The 26,539-nt window shown below is 38.4% G+C and overlaps 1 protein-coding gene across 2 annotated transcripts in view; it reads left to right on the forward strand.

The window, feature by feature from the left end:
* Positions 1–26,539, forward strand: part of EXOC6B (exocyst complex component 6B) — a 597,903-nt gene that overhangs the window by 440,020 nt on the left and 131,344 nt on the right. For both annotated transcript variants that reach the window (XM_047781788.1, XM_047781789.1), the window contains exon 20: positions 6,965–7,038. In XM_047781788.1, coding sequence (XP_047637744.1) covers positions 6,965–7,038 — 74 coding nt within the window. The remainder of the gene's footprint in view (positions 1–6,964; positions 7,039–26,539) is intronic.

Below are 26,539 nucleotides of genomic sequence, written 5' to 3' on the forward strand. Positions count from 1 at the left end.
CCCCCATCTCTTTGATAGTTCTCTCCTTGGTGCGTATTTCCTTATGTTCTGGTCTACCGTTCTCTGACCAGCAGGGCCTCGAGTGGAGTCCCTATGGAGTCCATCAACTCTTCTCTGTAATTAGCTTAGTGAAGCCACTGTGAAGTGATGCAAGAAGGCGTTAGCTTCCCCAGGGCCACACTTCGTAGGCTAGCACTCCTTATCTGTTGCTCCAGGGACCCAGATACCAGGAAACCATTATGTTAATACAGCAACAGCAACTCTTATTTTTGTAATCCCACAAAAATTCCATGTGACCTGACATGATCTGAAGATTAAAAACAAAAACCCAACATACTTTGGACTCCAGAGTCCTGAGTTTTCTTTCTCACCTGACATTTTGGCCTAACCAAACCCAGTCCATTCATTGAAAGCTGGTGATGCCATCTCGTCGATTGTCTGACCTGGAACTTCCCTGGGAGTACATGATGCTAACCAGGGACCTTTGGATAACATTTTGCCCACTGCCTTGTCAGTTTTTTTACTTGAACAAATTGTCTTCTCCTCTAACAACTGCTCTTTTATCCATTTGGCAGATATTGTACTAGTTTTGATTTTCTGAAATAAATGTTACCTTGTTCATCTTCCTTTGAAAATTATTCTTGTTCTGTGGACCATTTGCAAAGATTCAGAAGAATTACTTTTATATTCTGTTTCCCACAACTTCCTTTTGATAAATTCTCAAATGTTCAGTCTAGTTATACAGATTACAGACTAAGGCAGTCTTTTTTTTTTTTTTTTTTGAGAGTTATGTTTTATTTGGTGGCCTTACTGAGGATGATAGCCAGGGAGATAGCCTCTCAGGTAGAACTGTTCCAAAGGGGTAAGGGAGGGGCCCAAATATAAAGGAATTTTACTGGGGGAAAAGCCAAAAAACAAAAACACAGAGAGTCAAACATCAAAGGATTACAGGTAATCACAAAAAGTAAACATCTCGAATGATTTTAGTGTTTGGCTATTTATGGGAAGGTGCAAAAGTCTGGGCTTATAGAAGTGGTTCCTTTGATAACACATTTTAACCATCTAGCGCCAGTACTCTGTTTTTCTTCATCCTGAAATCCCCTCAGGGCACACTGTATAGTATGGCTGCAGTGGCTGGTGGCTCGATGGTAGGAATGTTCATTGTTTACCAAATTGGCAGGCAACATTTTTTTGTCCATGCTGGTGTTAAAACTTAAAAGTCCTGTATCCTGGCAACTCTACATGCACGTAGAAGTGCCCGCTGCCCCCCCCCCCCGCAAAAAAAAGCATAAGTTAAGCACTTCCGTGTCCTTACTAGCCAACCTCATCTATAACGTCTTAAGGTTTATCCTTTCTGATTTTAATTTCCTTCCCTCTGCTCTCTCTGGAGGCCTTGAACTCTGAAAAACTAGAGTACTTTTCTTTTGGCTGTGAGGCAGTTATTTTGGCTCCTCAAAGCCTCTTCTACCTCTGACTCTCCCATTTCATTCTAATCAGGATCCTGTGTTCTTTATAAAATGTATATTTTGTTTTTCTCAACCAAATGTGAGTGTAACAAATAGTTTTTATTTAAACATTTTTCCCTCTCCCCTCTAAGTGACAGCTAATTTTAAGATCAGCCTTCAAGAAGTCTAAAAAGCATATTGAAATTAGTGGAATCCTCCATTTTTCTACTTTGGTAATTTCATTTCGTTATAATATGAAGATTATTAGAAATGTAAGCCTATAAGATATTTTTGAGAAACTAATGTTGCTTTGAAAATGATTGCCACACTTCGTAGATTTAAGGGCATATGAGAATGTGAAGGATTGTTGGATATTTGTTAAGTAAAGTAAGGGTTTTTTCAGTGATTTTCTTTCCCAGTTTGTACCTTCACTTAACAATATGTCTTGTACACGTCCTTTTCGTTGTTTTTTAATAATGATTTTTATTTTTTCCATTGTAGCTGATTTACAGTGTTCTGTCAATTTTCTGCTGCATAGCAGGGTGACCCAATCACACATACATGTATACATTTTTTCTCACATTATCATGCTCCATCACAAGTGACCAGACATAGTTCCCAGTGCTTTCCATTCCAAAGGCTATAGTTGAAAGATTATTATTTTTTCTTTTAGGACTGCACCCATGGCATATGGAGGTTCCCAGGCTAGGGGTCCAATTGGAGCCACAGCTGCTGGCCTGCACCACAGCAACATCAGATCCGAGCTGCATCTGCCACCTACACCACAGCTCACAGCAATGCCAGATCCTTAACCCACTGAACAAGGCTGGGGTCAAACCCGAAATCTTTCCGTTGCACCACGATGGGAGCTCCCATTAAAAGATTTTGCACATTTGCAAATTAGATCTGAGAGTCAGGCCCTGATGCCACCTTCACCTCTTGAGAGTCCATTCTGGGATTGGACAAAGGCAGGGAAGAGTGCTGGGGAGAGCTGAGCTCTCTGAAGGACGGCTTGATGCTGGTCAAGGGCTCTGCTATGCTGAACAAGTTTTCCAAGAGGAAACTTTCTTGCCAGCCTCATCGGAACCTTGCCTCACTCCCCAAGTAACACAAGATAGTCGAAGGTAGGTTTTGGTTCTGTGTTAAGTGGAACAAGCACCTTGATATTCTTGCGAGGCAGGGTGTCACTCTGCCAAACTCCTTTGGAAACTCTGGCACCGGCTTAAGCCACTGAGAGACTGAAAATCTCCTACGGATCTTGGAATCCAGAGACCTGGAAAGGGACTTTTCATTGTATCTCATATGTCCATTCATTCCACTTGGCCACTAGTGCATATATGTCCTCCTTTTTATGATGTCAAAGGAGAGAAGGCAATTTTTTATTCATGATTCTAAAGAAAAGCTTCTTATGTGTACATGCAATCAATTTGCATGTGTATCAGCCTATTACGGCAGACTGGAGGCTTCTTGTCCCCCTCCCATGGGTAGTTTTCTTCCTCTCTGTCAAGCAGCCTCTGAGAATATAGGCGTGCAGATCAATCCCAGTTGCCTGTAATGCTAAATTTTGAACAACTTATATCTCTTGTCACTACTGAAAATACCACTAAAAATTTTTGAGGTGTGTAAGTAGGTTCTTCTATTTCCTTTTTTCTGATTATGAAAGTGATCTGTACTCATTTTAAAAGTTTATAAATTATAGAGAAGAGTAAAATATTTTGTAGTCTTTAACAACTCCAGTTAACATTATGAAATAAATGAGTGCTTACTGTATGTTTTCTACGCATATTTTATATAGTTGAAGTCAGACTAAATACAAATTGTATTTTTTTTTAAATATTCACTTTCTTATGCTGTTGACAGTTTTCTTATATGTAAAAAATTGACTCTATGAGAACAGGCATATCTTTAAGGATATGTCACAAAATTTTAGATCTATTTAATGCATTTATTCATTTTCTGAAGAAATACCAGTGAAAATTACTGTCCTGTAGCTAATATATTAGCAATTAGTATATTAAGCACTAAGCACTTAAAATATGCTTATAAATAAATTTGCAACTCACTAACTCATCACTGAATGGTAGCTGAATTTTTTCTGATGTTTTGTCCTGGATATAGAACAGTGTTCCTTAAGCTTTGTTTGGTCACCAACCCTCTAAGAATTCAATGAAAGCTATGAAACAACCTTCTTCACAGAGAAATACATATTCTCACAAAAAACCATGACTAATCACACAATCATTACTAACTGTAATGATAATTAATTATGATATGCCAGGCACTCTGCCAACTATTTTATGTATGTTATTTCATTTAATCCTCAGAGCAACACTAAAAAATATATGGGGAGTTCCTGTCGTGGCTCAGTTAACCAACCCAACTAGTATCCATGATGTTGTGGGTTCGATCCCTGGCCTTGCTCAGTGGGTTAAGGATTTGGCGTTGCCGTGAGCTGTGGTGTAGTTACAGATGCGGCTCAGATCTGGTGTTGCTGTGGCTGTGGTGTAGACATGGCTCAGATCCTGTGGTGTAGTCTGGCAGCTACAGCTCCGATCCGACCCCTAGCCTAGGAACCTCCATATGCCGCAGGTATGGCCCTAAAAAAAAACAAAAGACAAAAGACAAAAAAAAAAGGAATATACTGTTATCCTCAGTATAAAGGCATTGAAGCTTTAAGGAGATTAAGTAGTTTGCACATGCCTGTAGAGCTAGTAACTGGAGCTCAAAACTCTGATTTTTATGCTCCCAAGGCTCATCTCCTTGATCATTGTGCTCATACATTCCTAAAGCTTAATTATTGATACTCCTGTTGAGGACACCTTACCACTGGACTCCAAAGATTTTCATTGGCAGTAAAGAGTATGTGTAATTAATGAATCTTGTTATTTCTATAAATTTATATATAAGCATTTGTTGGACATCTACTCTTTTGTTATCCCTCAGGACTTTGCTGTGTACACGAGAAGACAAGAGTTACATACATAAAACAATATGGAAAAATATATGAAATTGGGTATATATTAATTAGATGTTTCTGTAAGTTATACATAGAAGTTAATCTAGTTACCTTGTCACCCCTGATATAATTGTCATTCTTCGATCCCCTGATTTATAAAAGGAAAAACAAATCTAAAAGGCTGCCCTGTCCTTTGGGAACCTGGAAGAGTCAGTGTGTCATAAAATGAGGTCTGAAAGTAAGACTGACTACAAGTGTATCACGTCGAGATTCCTGAGTGGTTTCATCAGCATCATGTCAGCCCCAGGGAGCGTGCCCAGTAAGGAAATTCGAGGATGTGTAGCCAGCTCTCAAGCATTCAAACCGTGTATCATAGAGCAACTCTGTTGAGCTGAACATGCCCAGGGCAGCGGAACACCTTGATAGTTGCTGTCTTGACTTACGTAGGGTTTCTACTGACACAGGGGACTTCGGTACTTCCAGTGATGCAGCATATCCTTATGTCATACACGAGCAATAGTGATAATCTACCAATCTTGCATGAAATGAACAGATATAGGAAGCTTTCTTAAGCTAACTGACAGTCAAGGCTGTCAAAAACAGTGGCTGTGGCTACAATTTCAAAGAATTGCATTCTATGGGAGCATAGAATGGGAAAGTTGTACATCTGATTGAACAGCTGCTGTATGCAAGATTATTGCAGATAATGGCTATTGTAAGATATGAAGGATGGATTATGTTGAGCTTCTGTTAACATGGCCTTCCTCATGTGTTTGTACAGTTTTAGAATTTTACTCTTTTAAAACTTTAATCATTTGGGCTATATATATGTTAGAGTTAATTTATAAATTGCATATAAATTTTCTTTCTAAAGCAAATAGAAACTTAGTGTGATATTCATTCTGTATAGTTTATCTCCTGTTTATTAGTTATCTTTATCTCTAAACTAAGAATATTTTATATTATAGTTATATATAACACATTTGTGCTATATAATTCGTTTAAGAAACTGTTTTAAATTTCATTTCACACAGTGTTTTTCTATTTCCTGGAACTTAACTTGTTTACATTCTTTTTTAAAGTCGGGCAGGGATTTTATGAAAACCAATTAGACATTTCCTAGATGGAAAATATTTTTAAAGAACAGAAATTACCATCATTGTTCTGAAATCATCATTTAAATGTATCCAGCTACTAGTTATTTGAAGTAATTTTCCAGACCTATATGCACATAAATATTGATGGATTTTATTTAATTTCAAAAGAAAACTATGATACCAATTTTCTGTAGTTTCTTAAATTCATTCCTGGAGAAAAATATAAGTGAAAGGAAAACATTCTTTCCATATTTGATTCAAGCAGATACTGGGGTTGTTTTTGAAGTGAAAAGCAGTTGACGTTAAATGCCTGTCACACTTTGGCTTCACAGAGAAAATTCAAGGCATAGTAACTTTTGAATTTTCTCTGTGTGTGTGTGTGTGTGTGTGTGTGCGCGCGCGCGCCCGTGCGTGCGCATGCAGATGTGTGTATATTGTGTGTATGTAGGGGCTTCAACGAGACCTTTTTATTTCATAAGAAGCAGGGCTTAGGAACAATAAAACTTGACATTCTTCACTATTTCTAGTATCTGTCCCTATAGTCCTGTGCAGTTGTCTTCTTGTTAATGATGTAGAGGCCAGAGTCATAAACTGAGCATGTACCCAAGGCGCTACTGTAAATTGCAAATAGCATTCATTTGGTTTCTTTGACCTAAGACTAAATGGGGATAGAGGGAAGATAAAAAAGAATTTTTGAGAGGGGAGTAGAAGTAGAAGTCAAGAACAAAGAGCACACTTCGAATGTTTAGGATGTTTGGATGTTTAGGATGGACATGACAAATGCTTCCTAAGTTTTTGCCTTGAGATTTATTTAGATGGGTCGTTTCATATCTGCAAACATTCCTTCACTCAAGAGCCAAGCATTGGATCCTGGATTGGGGTGGCCTCTGCTGCTGGTGTGTGTGTGTGTGTGTGTGTGTGTGTGTGTGTGTGTGTTGGCAATAATGCACTCATGAGATAATACAAATAATCAGTGAGGGAATAATTAATGATGTGGCAGGGAATATTTTTGATAAATGCTTGGGGAATGAGGTGACAGGCGTGAAATTAGAAAATTCCTTCAGCAATCTAAAATATAAATAGCTTTCGGAACTGAAAAGAGTCTCACAGCTGAAGATTTTATTGTGTTGAGGGGAAAAACTTTTTTCTCTCCCCCACTCCCTCCTCCTTTGCAAGTTGTTTGTCCATTCACAAAACAAATACTCTGAAGCCCAGCGCGGCTCATGGGAATAAATTTCAGGTCGAATTAGTACAGTTTCCTTGCTGTCAGGATGCTGGAATTAATGGTGTTTTGATGACACAAATTTTGAAGGGCAAACAAAGAAGCTGAAGGGAGAGAGACATGACTCCTTAGAAGCTTGGTCCTCCTCTCCCCCAGCCTCTCTTGTCTTCCCTGTCATCCGTCTGCCAATCTCCCTGTCCATGGTTAGTTAAAGGCGCTTTTTATCCTCTTTTCTTTCCCACAGAGTTTGCCAGATCCGGCCCGGTGCCTGGGTTCCAGGAGGACACGCTGCAGTTGGCCTTCATCGACTTGAGACAAGTAAGTCTTTGTGTTTTTGTTTTTTGTTTTTCTTTTAAGATGTGTGACTGAAGACCATCAGGTCTTAAGGAAAAGGGGAGGGGAGGGGGATTGGCATTGGCGATTCAAACTGGAGACCTAAGGGTTTTTCCCTGTGTTTGAGGCCACCTCTTTTATTTAGCTATCTGGGATCCTTAGCTATGGTGGAGTTAAAGGTTTTGTGGGCAGAAGGGAAGGCAGGAGGTGGGAGGAGGGACCCAGAATGTAGAGGGACTCAAGTGACCCTCAAGTGATGTGACCCATTGTGCTATAGTTGGCTTTTGCAGACACAGCAAAAAGATAACTCGGCAAACCAATGCTAAGCAGGTGCATTGATGCAGAGACTGCCTGCCTGGTAAACTTTTGTTTGCAGATAATGGGGGCAGTAGGATTTAAGAAAAATGAAACATTTTACAGTCTGGATTGTTGGTTTGATTTGGTGACTTTTTCCTGTTGCTTTAAGTCTTCCCATCCCCTCCTTTGTAGAATGAGGTCAGCCATGAGTAACTAAGTGGTCACTTTAGATGACTAGCAAAGGCCCTGACCAGTCGTGCTAACTGAACAGGCGACCCTATTAAAGTCATGTGATGAAAGGTAGTATTAGATCAACCTGAGTTCTGCAAGCCCATCAGATAGAAAGAGTTGTTCTATAGGGCTGTTGATTACAATTTGAAAAGGGTGGGTTGGTAGGCCTTGGTGGATTGGGTATAGAGGAGCAGTATGGGGGAGCTGAAAGAGGGAGAGAGTTAACTGGGCTCTGTCATCTCTTCACTCTGAAGATGGATGGGGTTGGATAGAAAGTGTGAATGAAGTAAGAATCAATGACTGATGTTCTCTCCTATTAAAACAATCTTTTTTTTTTTGTCTGTTTTTAAAAGGGGGCTGGCTTTGTTTCTGCTGCCATAATGATGCAGTGCCTCTTGTTTTCAGAGCTGACAAAGTTTGCATTCTGAAAACTTTTAGATGCCCAGGGTATTTCTTAAAGCTGTAGGACCCCTTGTATTGGTAGTCTCCTTACCACTGTGACTCGATTCATGCTAGAACAGCTTTTAACCCATAATGGATGGCCTGAGCTACCCCTGAATCCTTGTGGATGGGTGGTGTAATCTGTCATCTGATGACAATTCTGGAAAGCCCTGTTAAGCAGAAAACAGAAAATTGTGTCTCTATAGATCCGCCAAAGTTTGAGGATTCAGACCGCGTCCTGGAAACGTGTGTCAACTTAATATTTAGGGGTTGAGGTGGGGGGTTCTCTTACACATAAAGGCTTTCCCAGCATGGTCCCAAATGGAGCTGAGTATGTCCTTCCACACGTAAGGCCTTCTACCTGTGGATTCAGCAACTCAACTGTGACTTTTAGGTTTTAGCCCCTTGGCTAATGTAAGGCTGAGAGGTTGGGATTTTGCTTAGGGTTTTATGGAGTGGTATCTGTCGGACTTTACCCTGGCTGTTTCTTCTCAGAGACTTCTGAGCCAATTGGCTTTTCTTGGAAAGCAGAAATTGAATTTCATTGGAGAAAAACATCCAAGGAAAAAATTTTCCCTTCTCACTCTTCATGAAAGGGAAATGTGGTCATTCTCTCAAGTCTGTGGTTTTGGTCCCTATGGAAAGCAACTGGTGTTCACAGAAAATGTTAACTAAGGGAATAAGTTAGAAAGCGCAGCCAAGATAAGGTGGATCTGAGCCGGAGATGAATGTTCAAGTACTTGTGAGCTCTCAGTGAGCACTGTTTTTTATGCTTAAGTTCCTATTTTCTGTTAGGTTTCTGTTCTCAGAGCTCCTTTTAGGAAGTGTTAGCACTGAAAATCAAAACTCCAAAATTTCACTGAATCATGAAAGAGTATGCTTCTTCCTAGTGAATCTATCACTTAATTTCTCTTTATATCTGTCTCTCCTAAAGCAGCTTACCTTTTTCTTAGATGATGTGAAAAACGTCTCTCGCTCATGATTAGCAAGCCTCAGGTAGGTTGAATCAGTGCGAGAAAAATTATCTTTCCACATCCCATGCTGAAAATATTTCTCTCTCTGCTGTTCATCCTAGTCATTCTCAGAACTTAAAGTGAGCATCATTTTAAAGGGATCATATGATAAACTATATGAGATGTTCAAACTGTAAATAGAAAGCCTGGAACTATGTTTTCAAAGGAGATATCTTGACCCTAAATAAAACATGATTAGGTATTCCTGAATGTGTGTCCTTTTGCCTATACTCTTTGGAATCCTTAAGTAGAGTTATGAATGTGGATGGGGGGCAGGGCGCTGCTGGGTGCTGATCTTAAACGTCAAATAGTATAACTATATGATACTTGACTATAAATGATACTTTATACTTGAATCCCTATTCAGCACCCCCGACTGTGCTTGAACCTTCTCCTTGAAGTGAACTTGCTGTCCCAAAGCAGCAGGGTCCACTTTAGGACAATCTGATTATAATATAGGAATTTCTTAAGTTGGCTAAAATCTCTCTCACTTAACCTTGACCCTTTCACTCTTCATATTTTTATTAATGCATCAGTTTGTGGGACAGGGTTGCTATCCTGATTTACTGAGCTTCCTGTCTGCTAGTAATTGGATCTTTTTCATATGTAGCATTGTTACCAATTCCTTATCTAGTCCGTATATGTGATTTTATAGACCAGCATTGAAATCTTCGCTCCCTTTAGCCTCCTTTTTTTTAGACATATTATTAACGACATAGATTTTTTTTAATCATTCTTATTTATTTAGCCTGTCTAAATCTTTTTAAGGTCCTGATTCAGTTATCCACCTTACTATCTCCTTAACCATTATGCCCTCGAGAAGTCAAAATAACCATATTATAGCCGAAGTTAAACAAAGAAGTTAAAGTTGAGGCAAGTTATAGGATTCATACAGGCACCCCAAACAAAAAGAGGATTTGTCCTCAGTTCAGAGCAGCAAGGATATTCATTTACTGTCGTTGAGTGTATTTTCCTCACTGGTTTATGAATATCTTTATTCTGATCATGCTTACATGTTCTTTTGCTTCAGAGTGTTTCAGACCCTATCAATTGAATGGTAATTTTTAAAATATTCAAAATGTGGAATATTTGATGAGATCATCTCTGTATAGACCATTATAGCCATGTCATTTAAAAGCCATAGAATTTTATTAGGAAGCAAATTAGATATGGCTAGCAAAACTATTCATCCTTTCTCAGCTGTCCTGTCTATTCCGATTTTTCTACTTCTTAAGGAAAAAAGTGAAATGGCATTTTGAATACACAGGCTTTCATGATATTTTACATTTCTATAGCACTTAAAGTGTATTTACATACATATCCCATTTGTCAGGTTTCTGGGTTTAGAAAACCAGCTGTTAATGTGAATTACTGCAAATCAAAATCTCTGTCTTTGCCAGCTTATAATTTCTGTATTTCCAAGCTCATAAAAGCAGAATTGCAGTACAATGTCCCATTCATGTATCAAATATATATGTGCATATTTTTATCAAAATCCTAATTTCAGTTAATGCTAAATCTTGAGAAGGGAATTTAAGGGCTCACTTATTAACTTTCTTGAAGTGCCATGTATATTCCAAGTACTAATAGTTACTGGCCTGTAATGGTTCATAATGAGAATAACAATATAAGGCCAGTATAACTCTCAGTAGTTATTTGATTCTTAAACAGTTACTGTGGTTTGTATTTCCTTTTGTTGTGAAACACTAATAATGCCGGTGAACACCAGAATTTGAACTTCATTTGACATTCATTTCAGTTTATTAAACTCTGAGTGCCTACTATGAACAAAGTATAACTTAGGTGTTGTGAGAATACACAAATGAATATAATATAGATACTTGATTCTAATATAAGGCACCCTGTGATTCTAATATAAAGCACACTGTGATTAAGATAATATAATATATATTATAATAATAATATATTATTAAGATAATATAAGGCACACTGTGATTAAGAATTTTTTTGGAAGAATAAAACTATTGTGTATGTTTTAATTATTCAACAGCTTTTGCTACTTAACAAATCACCCCAAAACATATTGTCTTAAAACGAGTACCTTTTTTTTGGCCATACCTGGGCACATGGAAGTTCCCAGGCCAGGGACTGAATCTGAGCCACAGCTGCAACATACGCCACGGCTGCAGCAACACCAGATCCTTAACCCACTGTGTTCTCTGAGGAATTCCAAGAACCATTTATTTAGCACAAGTTTCTACAGATTGGTTAGCTTCAGCTGGGCTCACTCATACTTTGAGATCAACTGCTAGATTGGTTAGGGACCGCCTGATCTAGGGTGCCTTAGCTAAGCTGACTCTTCTCTGCTTCTTGTGATCTCTCATGTACCAGCAGCCCAGGCCAGGCTTATTCATATGGCATCATGGCAGGGTTCCAGGAGAGCAAGAGGAAATGTGAAAACCTCTTGAGGACTACACTTGAAGCTAGCAAGCCCTCACTTCTTCCACATTCTGTTGGCTAGAGCTAGTCACAGGATCAGCCCAAATTCAAGGAATGGGGAAATAGACTCCAGCTTAGGAGTTCCCGTCGTGGTGCAGTGGTTAACGAATCCGACTAGGAACCATGAGGTTGCGGGTTCGATCCCTGCCCTTGCTCAGTGGGTTAACGATCCGGTGTTGCCGTGAGCTGTGGTGTAGGTCGCAGACACCTCTCAGATCCTGAGTTGCTGTGGCTCTGGTGTAGGCTGGCGGCTACCACTCCGATTGGACCCCTAGCCTGGGAACCTCCATATGCTGCGGGAGTGGCCCAACAAATGGCAAAAAGACAAAAAAAAATTAAAAAAAAAATAGACTCCAGCTTACACTCTAGTTGGAGTCTATAAGACTTATATAAATGATGCGAAATAAATAGTTCAAATCAGGACCAGGATTTAATCTCTAAGTGTAGCAAAAAGCCATGAAGTACAGAGGCCTTTGTAGGGCTGAATAGGTATAAATTACTTCATGGAAAAGGTGGATCGTTAAACTGAGAGAAAGTTAGGTGTTGATGAGAAAATAGCTGGAATTAATTTTGTTTGTAAAAGTGTGTGTGTGTGTGTGTGTGTGTGTGTGTGTGTGGTGTTGATTTAATCAGGATCTAGACTGTCTTTCCTCCCTTAAGGATTAGGCTAATCTCTTTAAATAGCCGTTTCTCTTCTTTATTCCTTACTTTTACTTTTCAGCTTCTTCATGGACCTCTTTTTTCATATTTTGTATCTCCTCATCAAATGCTGCCTATTACAGGCTACCCTGAAACATCTCACTTTTCTGTTATTCTGTCCATCGTGAAAGAATCTTAACTTCCCCAGATAATTATCACACTGTTTATTTAATTTATAGCTCTTTGCCTTTCGTGTCTGACCAACAGGAAAAGGCCTGACTATGTTCTTTAGTTATGTCACATTATTTTTTGTTCCTTGTCACCAGCTGTTATTTACTTCCAGTATACATAAGTTTTTATAAAGCTGAATGAATTAGGTTGTGACATTGCATCAGATGTCCTGAATGGAGCTTGTTGGCAACAACTCTTATACTGCAAAGCCATCCCAAGATATCTACAGCTTTTTTTAGATTGAATTGGTAACATTCCCTCTAGGCCAGTTATTCCCCAATTTCTAAACCTTCAGTCTAAAGTAAACACGGTGCATTTCCATTGCAGGTACTTAACCCGTCTTGAAAATAGCTATAGCACCTAAGAGAAGTAATTGTGTATTTCTTTGGAGATGTTGAATAAATTCTGATGTTATGCGTGGTAGAGGTACATAGGTAAAATCAGTGTTTTCAGCTAGTCAACATCAGGTAGGGAACCCTGAAAACAACTCCAGAAGATGGCTATGTGGAACCCCCCCCCCTTTTATTTCCCCTCCTATCTTGATCCTATTCAATAAAATTTTGATTTTCAAATAAAATTGTCTTCCCTTCTCTTTTGCCCTACCCCCCCAACCTGGTCTAATGAAAAATATTCCCACTAAAAGAAACATGTCCCCTTTGCTTGACTTCTTTTGGCTCTTAGGGACAAAATCTTAACTTTGTTTGATAGTCACTTATGCTTTAGCCTCAGTAGAACACCCATTTGTATCGTAAACTGATTCTGATACAGTACATATCAAACTAATATGTGGTCAATAGAATTTCTTTGATAATATTTCACCCTCACCAGTCTAAATGACCCCTAACTAGAACACAAGAGGCTGGAGGGGGGGCAGGGCAGGCCCACATAAAAGGCCCCAGGAGGCAGTCTTCATCGCAACCCTTAAGCTGTATGAAAACAGAAGAAGGCCCTCTCCCACATGTACGTCTCAGTAGGTTGGGGTGGTAGCCTGCACTTGATTACTAAGCAATCAACAAGTCATGTGAAGAAGAGAGGGATGAGTGCAGATAGTAGGGAAAAGGTTTTATAAAAAGGATATTCTTGGTGGAGGAAAATGGAGTGGTATATGAACCTGCTAGGAGTGAAATATATGGATCAGTAATTTTGTCAGTAGAAAGTCCTTAATTGAAATATTTTGTTGATCTTGAATAATGGTCTGTAAAACTAGGGGTCATCTGCACCAGAGTTAATAATGAAATAGTCTGATAGTCATGAAATTGGATGATACCATTACTTTGACTAATGTGGACGGTGGGGTCAGAAGGAATGGTTTAAGCCATAAAGCACATTATCTTGGAAAAGACTATCTGTACAACCAATATGGTAACATTTATAGCATGTACATCTGGGTAAATGTCATTTCAGAAATGAAATGCAGAGTTATATCCCAAAGGCATTTGTTGACTTAGAAGAGCATGTAGTGATATATTAGAACACCTGCACAAATCTCTTTGCTGGTACAAAGCCACTGTCACTTCCTGCAGACTATAATCCATGTCTTGACACAGGCACAGCAAACACTTGACTATGACTTTCTTTATCAGGGAGTATTCATTCATTCATTCATTCATTTATTTTGTGCCATGCCTAGCACTGCTGTTGTATGTGCAGTGAAGAAAAGATGGCCCCTGCTCTTGCGGAGCTTACACATTCTGGTGTAGTTTGCCCATACTGATAAAATGGGCCTTTTATTTTATTTTATTTTTTAGGACCGCACCCATGACATATGAAAGTTCCCAGGCTAGGGGTCAGATCAGAGATGTAGCTGCCAGCCTACTCCACAGCTCCTTAGCCCACTGAGCAAGGCCAGGGATCGAACCCGTATCCTCATGGATACTAGTCGGGTTCATTATCACAGAGCCACAGTGGGAACTCCCTAAAATGGGCCTTTTTAACATTCTGCCTTTCCCAAAATCTCTCTTCATATGGCCCTGGCACTTTGAGGGAATGCCACTTTATCTAGATTTTGATTTTTTTGTATTGATGCTATATTTGTCAGTTTTAGAGACAGCTGCAGAGTTTTCAGGAAAGATCCCCATAACAAGACCAAGTGCTATATACCGATAAACTTTCAGAATTGATAGACTTTCAGAAAATAGATAAACCGATAGACTTTCAGAAAAGGACATTTAGCTATGGTTGGCAGCCTGGCATAAATAAGATGGTCAACTTGAAATACTTCAAAAGACAGTCATTTGGTTTTTGAAGCAGGGTTTTCTGGTAATATTGACAAAATTATTTCCCCAAGTTAAAACAACAGACACTCATAACCTTCAGATTGACACCTCTAACCTTAAAGAAGTTCTGACAGCACACAATTCCTATTCCCAAGGAGAGGAATGCTGATGCCTCCGGCTCTGGTTCTATAAAAAATAAAATAAAAACAGGAACATTTATGAGAATAGAGTCCACCAAGCTAGACCTTTAACGTCATATAAGCCAAGGCCAGATCAGCGTACACAAGGATAGGACACAGGTGAATAAGGTCTTCAGCTACCAGGATGTGACTGCAGGTCTGCAAACCAGATAAATCCTCTTACCTGGCTTGGGACATTAGTAATAAAACCATTATGGAAAAGTTATAGAAGGAATTGCCAATACTATATAACACATTCTGGGATTTACTGAACGTCCTTGGTTGATTGGAGGGGAGTTTATTCTAGAACAGCTGAGACTTTGTCTCACCACATAGACACCTCTTAATTAGGGAGGAGGTGAGCTCAGAAATTCTATCTTAGGGCTTTTTTTGATTTAGCACAGAATTCATTTTTTTCCAGACCAGGATCTCAAGAAATAATATCCGAACAGAGCACAACTCTTTGGTATAGAAAATTATGTAAGATGTCACTTAAGAGCTAGGAAAAGACCCAGATATTTAATGGGCCAAATGACATCAGAGCATGTTAGGAAGGCTATTTTCTATTCATTATCCTCTCACTGTGGAAATTGTTTTAGCAACTCAGGGGTCTAATTTCTTAAAGTCTCATGGAGTTTTTTCAGGAGGTTGGAAGTTAGAGGAGAGGGAGCAAGTATTACTAGTGGGTGCTAACCACATTGAGACCAATGTATTCTCATAAGAGGTAGACCCTCTCATTGATTTTTGGAAATAGAGAACAGTTGGGGTTCTTGAAGAGAAGGTGGAAGGTATGTTGAACTCCATTGAGTATTTTCCGGGAGATTTGCTTTTCCCCAGAGAGGAAGTATATTCGCTTAGCAAGAATATGGACAACTGACACTTGGTTCTTTGCACAGTTGTGCTTGGTAGAGAGGTAGCTTCTGAGTCTCTTTGAGGGACTTCCTCTTTAGATAGTTTGTGAGTCTGGAAATTCAGAATCGTTAATGACAGTTTGTGAGTCTGGAAATTCAGAATTGTTAATGACAGCCCTGTACTGGTCCTTAATCTGTCCTTAATGACAGGTATGCAGAAACAAGCAATGGGTGAAGAACCTTTAGTTAGAATGGACAATCTTTTGGGTAGCAAGAGGCAAAACATCAGGCTTTTGACATATCTTCCCATGAATAATATGTTGGATTTGGCCTTTGACTTATGGGCTCTCCGGGCTAACAATACCCATTGCTATTGTCAACCCATTTGGGGATTGTCTTGTGTTAAATGGGAGTCTGATATAAAGCTTGGTCAACAGAATTTGACTTACTTTAAACTGGAGGCAGAGAGGTCTGCCACAAAGGGTTCTACCCGAGTATAGAACAGCCTTTCCAGTAGTGGCTAGAGGACCTTTTCCAGAAGTGTGAGTCTCGTCTGTGGCAACTCTCTTACTCCTTTGTTCCAGTAAAAGAGCTACATCTTTTAATGTGGACATAGTACCAGCATCATTCCAGGTAGCCTCATAGTGATGTCTGTCAGTTCAGGGCCTAGAGTTTCAACTCATGTATGAAGAGCTAATAAACATAGGATAGTAAGACATCTGGTTATTTCTCCCTCAGCTCATAGACAGCGTTTGTGAATCTCTCATGCTAAATCATAAGGGACCTAGATAGACTTTGAGGCTAGCTGCTAGGTGATCCTGAGACACTGCATCTCTCTCTACTTTCCAAAGAAACCAAATGAAGAGGTTCTCACTTACCTTCAACAAGCTGTGCGAATATGCATTCCCATAAACCTGGAATTTGTGAATGTCTTAGATAATCTCAAGTTCAGGAGAAAGAACAGGATAGTCATCACCAATGAATTTCTCTGGGAGTAGCAGTGGTTTCAGAGGCCGTTGTGATGGTGATGCTGGCTGAGTTAAAGCCTGATGGGTTCTGAATACAAATCTCATCTCCATTAACTATACTGTCTAGTGTCCTACTAGAAGACACTCATGGGCCAGAGAAAGGGCAGGAGAGCCTGGTCTTGGAACTCATTTCTGACTAGTGTAATCCTATCGATAGACACTGGAGGGCAGCAGAGAGTGACAACAAAGGGCTCAATTTAGGGAACTGGGGCATCTTTCAGTCGGCCAAGAAAGAAGCCCCCATAACTACAAGAGAATTAGCTCTCCGTAAGTCCCTTTTACAAGCATAGGCCCCTGGAGAACAAGGAAGAAAAAGAGCATCTAGAACCCTAATCTGAAGGTTGAAACAAGTTCAAAAGCCATGATTTTGTAAAGAAATGAGGTAGAACTGACTGCGAAAGGGGAACCAGACGGCATTAGTAAAGCTAGGGAACCAAAAGGATGGTCCGAAGTATCAAGTTTCAAGAGAGCAAGCAAAAATGGAACAGGAACCAAATGAAAGAAAGAACTTCAGTGGGAAGCAGGCCAGGGTAAATGAGTTGAAGAGGCAAAGGGACAGTCAGGAAAGATTGTCTCTGAGGCAGCCATACCCAGGAAGGAGCCTTTTGTAGGATGCCTGTCAGCAGCAGGGAGCTGCCAAGAGACCGACTTCAGACACAGTCACACAGTCATATTAATGGGTTGCTCATCTATTAAAGTAGTTCCTCCTTGATTAACCAGGATTTTTTCTTTCTTTGTCTTTCTTGATTTTAGGAGCAAAATAACCCATTGAGCATGTCGGGGGAGAGAGACAGATGATACAGCATTTTAAGATGTGACTAAGGGATTCTTATACATGAATGAAATTAAACTTGAAGCCCTTCTGAATATCATTGGTGTCAAAGAACAGCTCACTTTCCTAGAATAGCTTCTGGGGTTCCCTTTTGATATTTTACACTGTAACATTTGCTAAGAATATCCAGTGGAAAGTGAAAAAAGGGTTCTGGTGACTAGTTACATAGGCAAGATCCCAGTCCACTCAAGGATTTAGGATCTGTTCCCAGTAGGTTAGCAGAAAGCTGTTTGGAGTGTCTTCTAATTACTGTTTAAGCAGTTTTCCAAACCCCTTAAGTATGGAGAAAGAAACCTTTCTTAGCCTGTTAAAATTCTAGTATCTCCCTTCTTTGTCTCCACCCCTAAAACATTAGGAAAATGGGACTTTTGTACCTGAAAATTCTAGGAACTTTATACTGGGTATTAAGACAGCATCATCGTTTGGAAATTTGGAATTGGACAGACCTGACTTTCTAGCTGTGACATTTGGCAAATTATTTGACCTAAGATGTAGTCTCCTACTATCTTTGATTACATGCTTACCAAATATTAAATGATGTAATTACATCATCTTATTTAATGCTTATTCCAGCATGATGTTATAAAATCATTTTTTATAGCCTAAGACATATTTCCAGTTGGTTAGTTCATAAGTATAGCAGGTAAATGACTAAATAAATTATGCTAAGCAAAAAGAAGTATCACTCATCAATAAAAAGAAGGAACTATTGGTACATATGGAATGTATGTAAAATACCAGAAAATATAAACTAATCTATAGTAACATAGTAGATCAGTGGATGCTTGGGGGCAGAGGGACAGGAGTGAACACAGAGAAGCACAAGGAAATTTTTTGAGATGATGGAAATGTTTTTGGTGGTGGTGATGGTTACGTTGGTGTATGTATTTATCAAACCTCATGACACGCTACAGTTAAAATAGGTTCATTTTATTGTACATACAATTATACCCAAATTAAATTAATTTTAAAAGTAGCCATCTAAAAATGTGTATTAAATTCTCTATATAAAATTCTAGAATTTATATTTTTATACCTTTTGTGTCTGTCTTCTTTCATCCTAAAAGCATAATGTTTTAAGATTCATCCATGGTATTGGATGTATCGATAGTTCATTCATTTTTATATATAATGACTTTTATTTTTTTCATTATAGCTGGTTTATGGTGTCCAGTCAGTTTTATACTGTACAGCATGGTGACCCAGTTACACATATATGTATACATTCTTTTTTCTCATATTATCATGCTCCATCATAAGTGACTGGATATAGTTCCCAGTGCTACACAGCAGGATCTCATTGCTTATCCATTCCAAAGGCAGTAGTCTGCATCTATTAACCCCAAGTTCCCAATCCATCCCACTCCCTCCCCCTCCCCCTTGGCAACTACAAGTCTATTCTCCAAGTCCATGAGTTTCTTTTCTGTGGAAAAATTCATTTGTGCCATATATCAGATTCCAGGTATAAGTGATATCATATGGTATTTGTCTTTCTCTTTCTGACTTACTTCACTCAGTATGAGAGTCTCTAGTTCCATCCATGTTGCTGCGAATGGCATTATTTTGTTCTTTTTATGGCTGAGTAGTATTCCATTATGTATATATACCGCATCTTCTTAATCCAATCAACTGTCGATGGACATTTGGGTTGTTTGCATGTCTTGGCTGTTGTGAATAGTGCTACGATGTCAATAGTTCATTCTTTTTTATTGATAAGTGATGTTCTTTTTTTTTTTTTTGTCTTTTTAGGGCCACATCCACAGCAGATGGAATTTCCCAGGCTAGGGGTTGAATCAGAGCTGTAACCGCAGGCCTATGCCACAGTCACGGCAATGCATGCCTGTGACCGTCACTGCAGCTCACAGTAACACTAGATCCTTAACCCACTGAGTGAGGGCAGGGATCGAACCTCCATCTTCATGGATACTAGTTGGGTTCACTACCACTGAGCCACAATGGGAACTCCCAGTAATATTCTTTATATGGATTTATTGTACTTTATTTGGTCATTCACTTGCTATATTTATAAGCTTTTTGTTGTTTCCAGTTTTGCACCATTATAAATCGGACTGGTAAAGATTCATGTATAAATGCTTGGGTAGATATGTTTTTACTTCTCTTGAGTGATACTGGGAGTGGAATTGTTGAAGTGTATGTTTAACTTTATTTTTTTAAATATCAAACTGTTTTCCAAAGTAGTTGTACCTTTTTCCACATCTACCAGCAGTGAATGAGAGTTTCAGTTGTTCCACATCCTCTTCAACATTTGGCATGACAGTCTTTTATTTGTTTGTTGAGTTATTGAGGCACGATTAACATATAATAAAATTCATCCTTCTTAGATATACAGCTATATAACATTATTATTATTATTATTTGTCTTTTGAGGGCTACACCCACAGTACATGGAGGTTCCCAGGCTAGGGGTCTAATGGGAGTTGTAGCTGCTGGCCTACACCACAGCCACAGCAACACCAGATCCAAGCCTCATCTGTGACCTACACCACAGCTCACAGGAACACCGGATCCTCAACCCACTGAGCAAGGCCAGGGATCAAACCCACAATCTCATGGTTCCTAGTCAGATTCGTTTCCGCTGTGCCACAACAGGAACTCGGACAGCTGTATAACTTAAAAAAAAAAACTTATACAGTTGTGTGACTCCTAACAAAATCAAGATACGGATTGTTTCCATTACTCAAAAAAATTCCTTTATGCCTCTTTGCAATGAGGCTCCTCTTCCCACTCCCAGCTCCTGGTAGTGACTGTTCTGATCTCTGATGCTACAGTTTTTTCATATAAATGGTATCATACATATAAATGGTACCATACTTTGAATTTTCACCTCTCTCACTTAGCATGATGCTTTGGAGATTCTTTCAAACTGTTGCATATATTAGTAGTCTCTTTATTTTTAATGCAGAATAATATTCCATTATGGGGATTATTTGTTTACTCATCCACCAGGTGGTAAATATTTGGATCATTCCCAGTTTGGGGATATCATGAAAACAAGCCACAATAAAGATTTGTGTAAAGGTTTTTATATGGACTTATGTTTTCACTTCTCTAGTGTACTCAGGAGTGGGATTACTGAGTCATATGGTAAGGATACGTTTAACTTTATAAGAAACTGTCAAACTGTTTTCAAAGTGGCTTTACCATTTTACATTTTCCACCAGCAATATATGAGAGCTACAGTTGCTCTGCACCCTCTCTGATATTTGATATTGCCAATTTTCTTTTCGTTGGCACCATTCTAATAGGTACTTGGTAGTATCTGTGGTGGTTTTAATTTGCATTTCTGTAATGACTGTTGATCCTGAACATTATTTTTGTGTGCTTAGTTGACATCCTTATCTTTTCTTTTATGAAGTATTTGTTGAAATCTTTTGTCTGTTTTTTTAAAATAATTATCATTGTTGAGTTGTAAAAGATTTTTATATATTCTGGTTAACAGTTCAGTAATAGAAATGTGTTTGGCAACTTTTTTCCCCTAGTGTGTAGGTTTTAATTTTCTTAACAATATTGCTCACAAATTTTGAGCTTTTGGTCTTAATAAAATGTAGTTCACAGTGATAGCATTTTTCTCTTTCATGGCTCATGTTCCATGTGTCCTATGTTAAGAAATTTTTGCCTAATCCAAAGTCATACAGATTATTTCCTGTGTTATATATAGTGTTAGGTTTTAGATTTACATTTCTGTTGATCCATTTGGAGTTAATTTTTCAACATAGGTAAGATATGGTCAAGGTTCATATTTATTTTTAGATAGAATGTACAGTCATTCCAATACCATTTGTTAAAAACTCTATGCTTTTTATTGATTTGCCTTGACACCTTTGTCAAAAATCAATTGACCATATATGTATTGTTCTATTTCTGGACTCTATATTTTGTCCCATTGATCTGTGTCTATCCTTTTGCTGTCTTGATCTTACTTTTATATTATGTCTTGAAATAATCAGTAATGTGGTATGAGTCTTCTAACTTCTTTTTCTTTTGTAAAATTGTTTTGTTCCCTCTAGGTCCTTTATGTATATATTTTATTTTTATTTATTTTAATTTTTTTAATTAAAATTTTTTTTTCTATTTTAGAATTAGCTTGTCAATTTCTACGCAAAAAAAGCTTGGAATTTTGATTTCAAAATCATAGATCATTTTGGGGGGAATTGACAATAATGAGTCTTCTAGTCAATGTACATAGTCTATTTTTCCATTTATTTATAACTTTGAATTCTTGTAGAAGTGATTTGTAGTTTTTAGCAAATCTTGCACACATTTTGTTAGAATAAATCAGAGTATTTCACATTCATTTTAAATGCTATTGTTTTATTAAATTTTTAATTATTCACTGCTAGTGTATAGAAACACAGTTGGTTTTTATATGTTGATGATGAATCTCAAACTTTCTAGACTCACTTATTAGATCCAGAAGTGTTTTATATATTCTTTGGGATTTTCTAGGTAGACACTTATGGCATCTATGAATAAAGACCGTTTTATTCTGCCTTTCCGATATAGATGCCTTCTGGTTCTGCCTCTTACACCAGGACTCCAGTACAATGCTAAATAGAATTATTGAGAATGGACAACCTTGCTTATTCCTGATCTGAATGGGAAAGTAGTCAATCTTGAGCCATTAAATATAATGCTGGGTGTAAGTTTTTTACGCCTTTCATAAAGTTGGGGAATTTTCTTTTAATTCTTAATTTGCTTAGAGTTTTTATTATGCATGCTACATCAGTTTTATATACCATCATTTAATTAACCATTATCATTTTTGAACACATAAGTTATTTCTAATATTTTCTTTTTATATTTCAGATGTAATATATATGTTGATACTTAAAGCCTTTTTTAATCAGAATTTTTACTTTATGCAAGAGTTATAAAATCATTTTTACAGCTTTTAAATGTATTGCTGTTTCCTATAACAAAGTATTACACCAACTTAAAGGACACCTAGCAGTATAGTCATGTACTAGTTTTACAACAGCCTTACCAACACTGAGTATGTGAATTATAAATTTTAAGTGTTTTGGTTAATATGATAGGTATAAGAGATTACCCTTATTTTTTTTTTAATTCCATATCTTTTTTGTTATTGTTGTTAAACACACACACACACACACAAAGATTGAGCAGCTCATACCCATCAGTAAGGGCTTGAATTTACAATGTCTAGTTTTCAGTTCTCGCTGCTCTGTCCTGTGATAGGTTTTTTTTCCAGTCTGATTTGATGCATCTTTAGTTTATTACAAGAAAGGCAAGAATGATACTTCTAAAAATTTAACTACTAGTAAAAATCAGCATATGATTAAGTGCCAAATTAAGCAGTCTACAAGCATTGTAAGAGTTTAAAAGGGGGAGTGCGATTAAAAGTGATGATTCTTGCTTTTTTGGTTTGGTCAATAGGAGTTGATTTTGTTTCTTAGTTTTATTTTGGTTATTTAGTTTTATAAAAGCATTCTGTGACCAAAACACTTGAGAGTCACTGTAACGCTGTCTCCGAAAATTGTGTGTGAAATTTAATTCCATGCTAATAATGAAAATTGTTTGAACTGTTGCTTGTCTCCAGTGTTACTATAGAAAGAGCAAATTAGCTTGCTATTGACTCAAAAAGCTAAGATATGACCTCGGTATTTTCCAGACTATGCTAAAAAAGAATATGCTCGAGAGACTTAATCTGAAGATTGAGGTGTAGGTATTCACCTAAGCTAAACATCAATCAGAACGAGGCCTCCCAAATTCTTCCCAGAGCTCTGATGCTTTGGGCCTGATGAAGACAAGCAGCAGGTTCTCTATAGCAATGTTTGGGATGCCTTCAAAGTTCCTGCTAGGGTAGAGTCTGTAGAATTCCTTGACTTGGAACCACAAGAGATTTAGAGAGACAGTGGGGAGAAAGTGGTTCTCAGAAGCTATGGGTACACCAAAGCTATACTCTAAAAAAGAACTGTCTCAGACAGAAATAAATTAGCAACATCACTGAAAATGAATGTGTGTTATGAGGTAAGTGGAGATGTGTCATTCTTTTTAGAGTGCGCACCGCTAATCGTTTGTCAATACGGTGCTGGTAGTGTGTGGGTTTCCCTGTCCTACATCCAAGTGGGGTTAGAGTTCCATGCTCTTGATTTTTCCTTTCCTTATAACCTCTGATAGAAATCATTAAAGGAAAGGAGATGGTTTTTCATGTGTTTTGTCTGGGACACCAACTTCCTATATCTATCTGTCTGTGTGGACACCTTTTCTTTCACTGCCTGCTTGATGAAATGATTATGAAAGGAGACAGTTAATGTCATCAGAGGAAGTGATGACAGGTTTGGGGGATGGGGAAGGGGAATGGAAATGAATCGTGGATCTGTTCATGGTTCTTTCTGTTAAGGATGAAACTCGATTTTATTCTTGCTTTTCTTGATCTGTCTTGTGCCACTGCCGTTGAGAATCGTGTCTTTCTTTTCTTTCATTCTGCTACCTACTTTTTAAAAAAAACTATGGTTATGATCATGTCATTTGCCTGCTTAAAAAGGCTGAGAGCTCTCTGTTGCCCAGTGAACAAAGGACAGACTCCTAGCAAAGCAAGTCTCCTCCCAGCTTGTCTCTGTAGTCTCCTTTTCCTGTCACTCTTCCCCATGTCACCTCTACCAGGACCACTCTTTACACCTCCCTGATCCCAAAACTGGACAAGCCCTAGGCCCCTCCTGCCTGTCACACAGTGATCTCTCTTGATAAAGTGGCAAACTCCTTCCCTTCCTTCACAGCTTGGCTCAAATGTCATCTCCTTTATAAATTCTTCCCAACCTCCTCCGACAGATTTAATTGTTCCCCCTTTGGGTCTCTGACATTTTGTATGTCCCTTTATTACTAATTCCCTTGTAATTACTTGTTTAATCATCTACCTTCTCCATTAGATTCTGAGTTCACCAAGGGTAGGATCCCTGTTTTATTTATCCTTGAATTCCCCCTATGCCAGTGGGTAACATAGTTCCTGTTAGATATTATGCTTTCATAGCTGCCTTTTGAATGCATTGACTTAATATTACTTTGTGGCATTTCAGAAGTAAATGGAATTAGGTTGCATTTCTGATTAATATTTGTACTCAAACTCCTTTAAATAAATAGTCTTCATTATTTTCCTCCTACACCTTGCTCTTCATTTTCACTTTACTTTAATCTTGTTAAATGAAGTACAGGGGTTACAACCCTGAGGAAAGTAGGACCACATATGGGGAAAGGGAGCTTGGCTCCTAGCACAGGAGGACTTTCTGTAGTGAGAGCCATGAAGGAAGGTTCCCTGGGAAAAGCACCATGCAAGTAGATGGTTTATACTGGCAAGAAAAATAGCTCCTCACCTGAAGGGTTCTTCTTACTGCTTCAACAGGAGGTAATTTCTCAGATGAAATGCTTGGTCATATTCTTCCAACCCTGGTGAACACATGGGTTCAAGTGTCAGGTGTTGCCTCTGTATTTCTGGTACCCAAACTGGGGCTATTTTTCTCAAAGCAAATGCATCCTTAAGGTTCGTCCAGAATTTCATCCTTGTTAATATCCCTCTGAGAGGTATCCCACCTAGCTAGGCTGAAAAATTAGGCCAGAATGTCACTGCAAACTCTGAAACAAATTCAAGATGTCGAAATCTTTTTCAGGATGACTTCTAAACTAGTTTACAAATAATTCTTGCTGAGGCCTTGAGGAATTTTGAATGGAAGTAATGAATGAGTAAAGTAAGTCAGACAGAGAAAGGCAAATATCATGTGATATCCCTCATATGTGGAATCTAATTAAAATGACACAAAAGAACTTGTTTATAAAACAGCAGCTAACTCATAGATTTCACAACCAATCTTACCATAGGTGACACCATTGTGGTGAGGGAAGAATTGGGAGGATGGGAATAACATACCCACACTACTGTATAAAAGAGGTGATTGACAAGAACCTATTTTCCTGTATAGCTTAGGGAAATCTACTTAATAGTTTGTAATAACCTATATAGGAAAAAGGAATGGATATATTCATATGTATGACATTCACTTTGCTGTACACCTGGAATTAATAAGATATGGTAAGCCAAATCTACTCCAATTAAAAAAAAAATACCAAAAGATTTAAAAAAAAAGTAATGAATGTGTTGAAAATGTAACATGGCCTTATTCTCCATGCCAGAAATATACTTATCTTCATCATGTATAATAATAAAAAACTCACTGTGTTAGACTCTTATAGTTTAAAGTATCCTAAAAGTAAGTTCCCAATTTCCCTATTCCTCCCCATAAAAACCTAGCCCTTCTGCAGTCTTCATCTCAATTAATGGCAATTCTGGTTCTTTCTTCTAGGAATAGAAATCTTAGAGTCATCTTTCACTCCTTTCTTTCTCTCACATCCCTCATCCAGTCTGTCAGCAAGGCATGTTTTCTCTTCCTTCAAAATATAGCCAGAAACTGGAGTTCCCATCGTGCCTCAGTGGTTAACGAATCCGACTAGGAACCATGAGGTTGCGGGTTCCATCCCTGGCCTTGCTCAGTGGGTTGAGGATCCGGTGTTGCCGTGAGCTGTGGTGTAGGTTGCAGACGTGGCTCGGATCCCGCGTTGCTGTGGCTCTGGTGTAGGCTGGTGGCTACAGCTCTGATTAGACCCCTAGCCTGGGAACCTCCATATGCCGCAGGAGCGGCCCTAGAAAAGGCAAAAAGACAAAAAAAAAAAAAAGCCAGAAACCATCATTTATAACCACCGTTTTTTTCTCTTGATTCAATTAAGATTTATCTCTCGTTATATTCTTGCAGTAGTTTCTTACTGCATGGTTAGTCTCCATGATTGTGACTTTGCTCCTCTGCAGACCAGTCTTGATATGGCAGCCAGCATGAAACAGTTAAAACAGAAGTCAGATCATGTCAGTCCTGTATCTAAAACCTCACGATGGCTTCCCATTTCACTCTAAGTAAAAGCCAGTTCCTTTTAATGACCTACAAGATACCATAGGATCTTCATGCACACATATGCCGCTTAGGCGATGTCTAACCTCATCTCCTGATACTTTTCTCCTCACTCTGCTCTTGCTCTGATAGCCT

This window comes from Phacochoerus africanus, chromosome 5 (assembly GCF_016906955.1).
Source record: "Phacochoerus africanus isolate WHEZ1 chromosome 5, ROS_Pafr_v1, whole genome shotgun sequence".
Taxonomy (NCBI): domain Eukaryota; kingdom Metazoa; phylum Chordata; class Mammalia; order Artiodactyla; family Suidae; genus Phacochoerus; species Phacochoerus africanus.